Genomic DNA, 11,059 nt, shown 5'->3' with positions numbered 1-11,059 from the left:
TAAGAAAATAAAAATTATTTCTTTAAAAATAAAATCAACAAATAGAAGTAGAAAATATTCCTTATAATAAATATATCTATTAGTATAGATGTGAATTTGAATCACATGTGTTTTAAAATATGTGAATCTAAAAAACATGTTTTTAAAATAGAACAAACTGAATAACCTCTAAAAAAAAGTAGAAAAGGACTAATTAGAAAAGTTTAAAAAATAAAAATAATAAGATATTCCTTATAATAAATATGTGAATTTAAAATAGAATTAACTGAATAACCTTGAAAAACAGTGTCTAACTTACGCGCCGCCGCTGTTCATAGCACCACTCCTCTGAACCATGGGCCATCACTCCTCCACCACCACCAACCATTCCCCTCCTACTCGTTATCTCTCTCCGCGATCCAAGCGGTTGAAGAGAACTCAATCAGATAAAGAGCGAGGACGTGAGCGTGAGAGCGAGAGGAGCAATGTGAGTGAAAGAGGAAGAGGTTCAGATAGAGAAGATCGAAACGGGAGGAGCAGGCACATGTCTCAGTCTCCACAGCAAGTTCACGCCTCTGCCGCCGTCAACGCAAAACCTCTTGACGAGGTCTCCGATTATATCCAACCCTAGTTCGCTTATATTTCTTTAATTCTTTTATTCTATTAATTTTTTATCGCTGTTACTGAAGTTGGTTTTTTAAATGCTTTTTAATCCTTGCAAATGCTAATTTCTTCTCAAATGATGCTAATCTATCGATAAGAAGAGTGCATTCATTGAAATTATGTTTATTGTGATCATGTCAGTGTTTTAAATTGGAGTAATGGTTGCAGTTACTGCGATTGCGGCAGTTGCGGTGTGAATTATTCTGTGATTAATCCAAATGTGGTCTGATGCGGTTGCATTGTGGCTCGATGCGGCCGCATCATTATGATTCATAGTTACACCGCAATTACGGTCTACATGAGGTGATGCAGTCCGCAATTTAAATCACTGGATCATGTATTATGGTCTCCCTGTTCCTTTTTGTATTTCTTTGCATGTCTAGGTTTCAGTTTTCTCTTGGATTGATACATATCTGATCTGCTGTCTAATCCTTTCAGGTGACAAATTCGAGAAGAGCTGAACACACGTAAGCTTCTGTTTCAACTCTGAACTCTGTATTCACATTTTATCTTTGGCATTGATTGATGTTGAAAACACTGTATGATTGTTTCTTTGGGCTTTGATTTAAGCCAAGTCTATTAATATGAGTACTATGTATCAGTGTTGTCAAAATCGAGATCTTACATAAGATGAGGAGGAAGGGGAAAATCGTAAAATTGTGGTATCGTAATAACCTACCATATGATCTTCTTTGAGCATCTCCACCATTTTGCCCTCTTCTGTTTCCATCTTCATCCATGGTTCTGGTTCCACCTTTTCATCCCCGAGAATATGGTTCTTGATCCCCAAACCTACATCTTTATTTTTGTTTCTTGGCTCCATTCATTCTTCTTCCTCATCTTCAATCCAGACTTGTAAATCTTGATTAAATTCTGGCTTAAATTCTGAGCAGTCTTTGTGAAGTTCAACCATGTCACCTGAAGGTCATCCCACACCTTAAGGTTCTTCAATTTCCAGCTGAGCCACCATGTAAGAGCCAAGCATCTCAAACCCTTCAGCAGTGATCACCTTCTCTGCTTTGATTGTTCTTGTTGCCTCAAAGTGTTGCTCCATGCAAATCAACCACCACTAGGCATCTCCTTCAAGTTTCAACATCAAAATTTGGAATCTCCATTTCGGTACCAAGATCGAGTGCTTTGATACCAATTGATAGAAATTAGTATTTTATTGCTTAGAAACAGAGAAAATCTCCCCAATATTATAAATGATGTTGCAGAACTTTGAGAGTCTGCACCTCCCAATGCCCAAAAGCTTCAATTCTCTCTTCAAATGACTAGCTACCTCTCCCTCTCACCCTTCTTCCTTATTTCCCTAATGGGGTTACCTATCAGTCAATTGATGAAAAAAATCATGTTTTGAGGAGTTTCTTTCTCCAATAACCTTTATAATCAATGAAGACTTTGTTTGCTGAGTACGCGAGTTTGTTCTCCACGAACTAGCCTGATGTATCTTTCACTGGTTTGCTTACAAAATTTCCTAAATGTGTTGTTTTAAGGTTAGAGCTTTGTGGTTTCTGGGCTTTGTGGTTTCTGGGCTTTGGGCCAGTTGTGCTTCATATAAATGATGTGATAGGTGCTTATTTTTCTTTTATATCATTCTAAGCTTTAGTTTTGTATTATTTTGGATTTGCATATGATTATTAAATGACCGTGTTTTTGTCATCCTCATTTGCTTATCTTTGCTTGGAGATTGAATAGATATTGTTTAGTTAACTATTTTAGGATGGATCTGTTAAGGGTGTACTGGGATTCAGTTTCCACCCTTGTAATCAGTTCTTGAACTTCGGTTGGTTTCAATTGCTTTTCTTTTGTTTTCTTTATTTTCTTTCAGCAACAAGGTTTTCTAGTTATTTCCCTACCCAATACATGATTGGTGGTGACTCCATTTTTAAACACTTTTATTTTTCATCATTCTTTCTCGATCTTAATTGTGACAAGTTCCAATTTATTTTTGTGTACCGATTATTAACACCAATATAAGTAAGTTGTTTCATCCTGCACCCTAAAGTAGTTCAATCTCAATATCTTTTTCTATTCATTATTTTAAAAAAAAAATAGTTTGTGTCACAAGTGCATGAGTCGTGATTATTTCCCTTTGTTTTTTATATGGGAAAAAAGGTTGATTCTTCCTCTATTTTTAAAGTTGGATTATACAACCTTTTTGTTTCACTTTGATCTTTTATTTTGTCTTTGTTAGTCAAGTTAGTCCTTTCCATCCATTTTTTATGACATTAATTATTATTTGCATACATGACAGGTAAGATCCAAGAAGGATCTGGGTCAGGTTCACCTCTTTTGTAAAACTCGGAATCACCATGACTCAATGGTTTTTCCTTCGTAGTTTCAGTTCTCGGCCAAACTTCCTAATTTGTCTCATTGAGTTTATAATGAAAAGAACTAGAAAATCCCTTAATAATTTATTTGGAAAATTTTCCTTTAAGAAATTGGGTTGATCCATTAATGGCGAAGTAGATGGTTTTTGGGCGGATGTCGCACAACTGTGTGGAAAACGATGCTTTAGTTGGTTCCTACATGAAGGTGACTTGTTGGGTCGCCAAAAGCTTCATTGTCCATCATTGTGGTGGATCTAATTTGCAAACATAACTTTTGGGAAGATGACACTAACAAGGTTAAGATTAACTATCACAAAAGACTAATAGACTAAGACAACATAAAACGAAACTGGAAAGATATAGAGAAGGAATCAAACTATTTTACTTTTATATAGTAGTATATTAATTTTAATTGGTAATGAATTATGATTCGGTCATGCTTTACTCGTCCATTTCAATTACAAAAGACATGAGTTACAGTTCATCATTTGTAGGTTGCCTTGTGTTTTGATTATTAACATTGATATAAGTGCTCCATGCCCTTAACTAGTTGAATCTTAGGTTTTTGTATGCATTAAATATATGTTTTTCTTCTAGATTTGATAGTTTCACAAAAATGCCATATCATAAAGTTTTGACAAAGTTTTACGTTGGTTGTCGACTGCGTAATACAAACCTTCACCTTTTGGCTTATGTCTAACTATCTACGGCGTCAAACACAAATAGACATGTTTTTAAAATAGAACAAAGGGGGCATCCATGGGATTTAAACCCTGGAACATTTGGTAGAAAAGAGGCAGTCTTACCATTAGGCTAGAGGCCCCTGTAAGGAGAGTAGATCAAATGGAGGTTAATCCAATTCCTAGAGGAAGAGGGAGGCCAAGAAAAACCATAGGTGAAACGGCTGAAAAAGACTTAGATTAGAGATCAATGTTTTGTTAATGAACATGATTTATGATAGAGCATTATGATGTCGTTCTATCTATGTAGCCAATCCCACCTACCTATGTTCTTGTGGTAGTTTCACAAAAATGCATGAATCATATGTATTTTTATTTATTTTTAATAGTAATTTCTGCAGTTCGATTGAAATCACAGGGGCTTGATGGGTACTGAAATTGATGTAATTGAGGCAAGGGTAACATCTATGCTTATCCTGCTCCAATCTGAGTGTGGCGTCTTACAAAGACTGGTATACAAGAACAAGAACCAGCACCGGCGCTGTTCCTATTTCCAACGTCTTTTGAAGGTGGTACTATACACATTGTCATTCAACAATGCAATATTTCATTAGTGTTAGAAATTTTTAATAAGGATTGCATGGAAAATTGAATGGAACAGGTGAGGAGGGATTTAAAGCTTCTTCAATCGGCAAACATCGAGGAGCTTGTAACATCGTGTTTCCTTGTTCTCAAAGGTGATAGACCAAAACAAAAGGTTCATCTTTTAGAGAGGTAGGTTTATCTTATTACTTGCAATTATCTTAAGTCTACCAAATATGTATACAAAGTTTCAATTCAACTTTAAAACCAAGGATGACTGACATGGTAATATGATGACATGGTAATACAATAGTGTTTAAAGTATGTTCGGTATATGTACTGTATTGCTGATATTTAAAATAGTTCTTCCCTAACTACTGTTTCAAAAAAATTATTGATTTGTCTTAATGACCAAAAGAAAAGGAAAAATAACTAGTATCTCTTAGGTGAGTAATAACTCTTATTTTTAAATGGCTCGAATTTGTTGCATTTTCTGTCTGTTTCAATCATATACGTTCAATACATGGAAAATGAAAATGGAAAATCTGTAGGGCCTGTTTGCTTTCAGGAAACATTTGGTTTTCATTTTCTATTTTTCATTTCTTGAAAATCATTTACATTTTCGGTTTTGGAAGTTATGAAAATATGTTTGATTTCAACTTTGTATTTTGTATTTCCAATTTCGATTTTTACTTTCAGTTTTGAGCCCAAATTACCTAGTTAGTTAGGCACCATTCATTCCAATCCAAAACAAATTCAATCTCATAATAGCCAAGCTAGTCAAAATCGCGATCCTACTCATGAGATCGTACGATTTTACGATCCTCAACCCCTAACACATGCTCGAAGCACATTGTTCACCAAAGTAAGTACCGATAATGACCTCTTCATAGCAAAATTAAAGGACTAAACCCTCCCAAACATGAATTCTACAACATTCAAAATCTGATACCTCTAATTACTATTAAAACCCATAAGAGCTTCCCAATCCAATGCGTTCACAATAGGTGGAGACTTATTAGGTGTCTCTGGTAGGATGTTTGGGAGAGTAGCACAAGATCCTAACACTCAGGAGATTAGGATTAGTTAGGACAGCTGTAGTCCCAACTGCATAAATAACACTTAGTGAGAGATGGTTGGTTATCTTGGGAAACAAGTTAGTTGGTATTGGGTGAGAGGAGGTTCTCTGGAATAAACCTCTAGGCACTAGTTGTATTTCTTTTTGCTCTTCTACCTACTTCTGAATCATTATCACTTTGATAATGATCTAGGAGATGAGGCCTATGCTTGATATATATTGTTTTTGCTTAGTTTTGGTTTATAAGCTTCATTTATAAAATTAGCTTGTTTGGTAACAAGCTTAGTTTACAAAAGAAGCTTATAAACCAAGAAAAATAAGCAATTTTTCACCTCTTCATTTTGATGAGTTGTTTTTTAGTTTATAATGTCAATTATAATCATAAATAAATATATAATCATAATCTAAAAACACAATCTATACCAAATGCAAGAGTTCATCAATATTAATCTTACTAGTTTTTATCATCTCAAAATCAGAATATAAAATTTTGCTTATTTTCATCAACCTGTCTGAGATTTGAGTACCAACTAATCCACTAGCTTAACCACAATATCAAAAATTGTTTCTTTGTAGACCAAAGTACCAAACCGGTCTAAAACAGAAATGAACTGGGTTAATACATGGCTTTTGGGACATAAGGAAAAGATACATGGTAAAGTGGGTGAAACAGAAGATGACATTGCATATGGTGCTAAGATATACATGTGGTCAAATTGATTATTGATCCAATAATTAGGGTGGAGAATACCAAATCAAATTTGTCTTAACACCATAAATTTGGGCGTGATCCACATGGGTTGAGAATGAGTTGAGCGGTTGAGCCATTTATACTGACTTATGAAATTCTACCCATATTAGCTACTTTTGGAATGATGGTTGACTCAATTATTCTAACATTGTATCAGTGCAAACTCCAATATTGGCCCACCCATAGATGTTTATTCGTGCAAAATTCCATGCTACATATGGATTAGTGGAAGATTCAAAATAAGTATTACCATTACAAGTGATAGATGCTTTAGTGCCATTACCCATATAGATGTGTTATGGTCCAAAATATTCATTAGGTTCATGAAACAATGAGGGTTATGAGATGAGATGATTTGTAGCACTTGCATCAGGGTGCCAAAGTGAAGGTCTTCAATCATAGCTTCCAACAATCAGATTCATAGCAGTGTTGCCCATGGCGGATGGCGGCCCATGGCGGCTGCCAAAATTCAGCCATGAAGGCGTTGCGGGCAAATGGCGGACGTCATCATGGCGGTTGAAAAAATAAATAAAAAATATAACATAATAGGAAAAAAATAAAATAAATACAATAACACAAAAATCAAACAATAACATAAAGTTTAATAAAAACCATTAAATATTAATGTCTCATAAAGATCACTAAAGAGATATAATTTTCACAACTAAAAATCAAAGGATAACACAAATACAAAATGCAAAAGATATAATTTTCTAAATACCGTCCTCCTCCCCAACATCATCCTCCACAGCTGCAAACTCAGATAAAGAGATGAGAAGACTAGATAAAAAAATAAATACAAATAAGGAAAAAAAAAACTTAAAAAACCTATGAATGGTGGTGGTGGTGGCAGCGGCAGCAGGGGTAGCGGCGGCGGCAGTGGAGCAGTGGAGGAGGAAGATGAGGAAGGTGAGGAAGTTTTGAAAGAGGGAGGGTTTTAATTTTAGAAATAGAAATATTAGTTTTTTAGTTCTAAAAAACATGGACTGGGTCCAAAAAAACACATTTGGGCCCAATTTTTTTAAAAAAACTGCCCAGGAACATGAATATCCGCCATTCCTGCCATGGCTCCGCCACCGCCATCCGCCATGGCGCCACCATGGCCGCCATTGGGCAACACTGATTCATAGCATAAGAATGAGATTGATGTGCCATCATAAGACATGTTAGGAGTCATAGACTTGCAATTTGGATTAGAATGAATGGTGGATGAAGGTAAATGAAAGGGACATGGATTATAAGAGGGAGGAAATCTGGGTTGATAAGCCCTATGCCCAGGTGGAGCAACATAAGACATGGTAGGAGCAAAGTGTTGATGCACAATGGGCTGAGAAGAAGGTCCATGCGAGCTAGGATAACTATTACCATTGAAATAGTTGGATGCAAAGTATTGTCATTATTAGAAGATTATCTGTTTGTATTTATTTTAATATGTACGATTTGCCTTATTGGCTTTGTAACTAAATCTGTCTAGTCTGTTAGGCTAGGTGCTTCTAGTAGAATGGCAGTTACAGTTAAGTAACTGCCACATGCTTTGTAACTGCTTCTATAAATAGAAGCTGAATAGTGTATTCAAAAACAATCAAAGAAAAAATCAATCAAAACAGATTCAGTTACTATTCTCTTTCTTTCTTTCTCTCCTTCGAATTCTCCATTTTACATGGTATCAAGAGCTTTTATGGCCAACGCTGCAACTGATCCTCCTCCTTCCATGGATTCGCCACCAAATACTTCCCCTGCAGTGCCAGTTCAGGCTATAGCTTCTGTTCTTTCTCTTCCTGTGCCAACGACAAAACTTACGGAAAAGAACTATCTCACGTGGAGTCAGTTCATGATAGCAGTTCTGAAATCGAATCGTGTTCTTAGGTTATTAAATCCAGAATTTCCTCCTCAATTTCTTATAGAATCAGATGTAACAATCATCGCATAAATCCAGGGTTTCTTGCTTGGGAAGAACAGGATCAGACCGTGTTCTCCTGGATTCTCAATTCCATCTCATAATCTCTACAACCACGAGTTATAGGTTGTAATTCTACTTTTCAATTATGGCATGATCTACATTCTTTTTGTAATGCTCATACTAAAGCACGTAGTCGTCAACTTAGGGCACAACTTCGTGGAATTTCTCAAGGATCTAGTTCAATTTCTGATTACTTTTCAAAAATTAAAATGCTTACTGATTCGTTAGCATCAGTTGGAACTCCAATTTCATTAGAGGAACATGTTGATTGTGTTTTAGATGGTCTTAATAAGGAGTATCACACTATTATTACAACAATTGAGAGTCAAGTTCATCCACCTTCCATTAATGAGTTGGAACAATTCTTACTCGCATATGAGTCTAAGTTGGTAAAGAACAAACATAAGACTGTCTCTGATGCACTATCTGCAAATGTTGCTGCTGCTAAACCACCCTCACTAGTCTCTGTAACTCATACTGCTCCCTTTCCTTCATCACAACCACCTTATCGTGCAAATGTTCACACAATACCACAAACACAAGGTTATTCTGGACAAATTCATAATGGCTCTAGAGGTGGAGGAAGATTCAACAAGCATGATAGTCGTGGTGGAAGGTCCTCGGGCAGAAATTCTGTCTACTTTTGTGACTATTGTAACAAATATGGGCATGATGTGGCTTGGTGCTATTATGCACCATATGATCCTTCCTACACTATGCATCACTCCTTTGGAAATCACTATGCTGACACTTATCCACATATGTACTATCCAGCTCCTCCTACACCTGGATATGCTATGCCTTCTCCTCCTACTAGACCAAGACCATCATTTCATTTATACAATCATCAAAGACCTGCTCACAATCAGCATTTCAAAAGGACCATCAGACCTGACTCATCATATGCCTACCCACCTCCTTATGCAATGAATGTCACACACACTGATCAAAATTCCAGCAAGCCATCTTTGTGGTATCCTGACTCAGGTGCTACAAATCATCTCACTGCTGATCCTTCTTTCCTAGCAGAACCAACAGAACAATTCTCATCTGAACACATCTACATGGGTAATGGTAACAAAGCTAATATTACTCATAGTGGGCATGCTTATTTTCAGTCCCCTTTCAATTCCAAAGTGTCTATGTCCTTACAAAACCTTTTGCTTGTTCCCACCATTACCAAAAATCTTATTAGTGTGTCACAGTTTGCTAGGGATAACAAATGCTTTTTTGAGTTCCATCCTAATCATTGTTTTGTTAAATCTCAGACTACTAAACAAGTGCTCCTTCAGGGTTCTCTCACTGCAGAGGGGCTCTATGCCTTCCACAATCTCTTGTCACCAAACATCTTACATTGTAATCTCAACTCAAAACTGCCATCTTATGCAAACAACATTGTATTTTCTAGCTCTAGGAGTTTATCTTCATACTTACTTTGGTATTATAGGCTAGGACATGCCCATAAGGCTGCTGTAAACATTGTCCTTCAACAATGTAATATCTCACATTATAATAAAAATAGTCTTGACTTTTGTAATGCATGTTGTTGTGCTAAAGCTCACAAATTGCACTCTCCTCATTCCAGTTCCACTTATACTAAACCATTTGAACTATTATACCTAGATCTTTGGGGTCCTGCACCTATACACTCTGAAACAAGATTTAGATACTATTTGTCTATTGTTGATGCTCACACAAAACATACCTGGATCTATCTCCTAAAGAAAAAATCAGATACTCTGCACCTATTTCAACATTTTGTCAAACTTGTCCAAACACAGTTCCATATAGATATCAAAGCCATTTAAAGTGATTGGGGTGGGGAGTTTAGATCATTCACTGAATTTCTCAAATCACTAGGAATAATTCACAGAATCTCATGCCCTCATACTCATCATCAATAAGGAACTGTTGAGAGAAAACATAGACATATTGTAGAAACTAGTCTAACCTTACTTTCTCATGCCTCACTTCCTCTGTCCTATTGGGAATATGCATTCACCATTGCAGTCTATCCCATTAACAGATTACCATCACCTACACTACATCAGTCTGCTCCTTATTTCCTTTTATTTAAGGAACAACCTGACTAATCATTCCTTAAGGTGTTTGGATGTGCATGCTTTCCACTATTGAGACCTTACAATAATCATAAACTTGAATTCAGATCCTCTGAATGCACTTTTCTTGGCTACTCAGCCCATCATAAAGGATACAAGTGTTTGGAAGAAGATGGCAGAATCTATATTTCAAAAGATGTCATATTCAATGAACATCATTTTCCCTATACTTCTCTACCCTCTCTTATGTACAATTCTGAATCTTCCTCTGTCCCTGTGACATCTCCTACTACCTTGATTCACCATTCTCCACAAAATATTGTCTCCATTAGTGGCACTCATAACACTACATCTTCATCCTCTATCCCAATTCCTATCAATACCCCTGGTCAGTCCCCTGAGTATACCTCCATGTCAAGTACTCACAGAGTCTCTCCTATCACTTCAAACATACCTTTACAACTTTCACAATCCACTACAGTAGAGTCTTCCTTTGTTCCATCAACCATTATGATTCCTAAGTCTACTCATCCAATGCAAACTCGTTCCAAATCTGGTATAGACAAGTCCTTTTTTCCTAGAGTTCCCATAGTCCTTCTAACCCAAACTAAACCTACATCTGTCAAAGCTGCCCTGAGTAATCCTCTCTGGTTTCAAGCCATGCAGGAAGAATAAAATGCTCTCATTCAGTTGGGTACATAGTCTGTTGTTGATTTGCCCCCAGAAAAATAAGTCATAGGCTGTAAATGGGTGTTCAGAATTAAAGAGAATCCTGATGGAACAGTTAACAGATACAAAGCAAGATTAGTGGCAAAGGGGTTTCATCAAAAACAGGGAATTGACTTTACTGAAACATTCTCTCCAGTTGTAAAACCTATTACTATAAGGATACTACTCACTCTAGCAGTAACATACAAATGGCTTACGGAACAGTTAGATATCAATAATGCATTTCTCAACGCCCTTCTCAATG

At 36.4% G+C, this 11,059-nt stretch overlaps 1 protein-coding gene across 2 annotated transcripts; it reads left to right on the top strand.

The window, feature by feature from the left end:
• The first annotated feature begins 255 nt into the window (after nucleotides 1–255).
• On the top strand, nucleotides 256–4,798 carry LOC109339924. 2 transcript variants are annotated; one of them, XM_019577457.1, is made up of 5 exons: nucleotides 256–515; nucleotides 546–586; nucleotides 1,081–1,109; nucleotides 4,074–4,224; nucleotides 4,317–4,798. In XM_019577457.1, the coding sequence occupies exons 1-5, from the start codon at nucleotides 335–337 to the stop codon at nucleotides 4,431–4,433; spliced, it is 519 nt and encodes a 172-aa protein (XP_019433002.1). In that variant the 5' UTR covers nucleotides 256–334; the 3' UTR covers nucleotides 4,434–4,798. The 2 variants fall into 2 exon arrangements, with proteins under 2 accessions (XP_019433002.1, XP_019433001.1); XM_019577456.1 differs by having other exon boundaries at nucleotides 256–586; nucleotides 4,317–4,795.
• Nucleotides 4,799–11,059: the final 6,261 nt, after the last annotated feature.

This window comes from Lupinus angustifolius, unplaced genomic scaffold (genome assembly GCF_001865875.1).
Source record: "Lupinus angustifolius cultivar Tanjil unplaced genomic scaffold, LupAngTanjil_v1.0 Scaffold_120_37, whole genome shotgun sequence".
NCBI lineage: Eukaryota > Viridiplantae > Streptophyta > Magnoliopsida > Fabales > Fabaceae > Lupinus > Lupinus angustifolius.
This window is presented reverse-complemented; position numbering and strand designations above follow the sequence as displayed.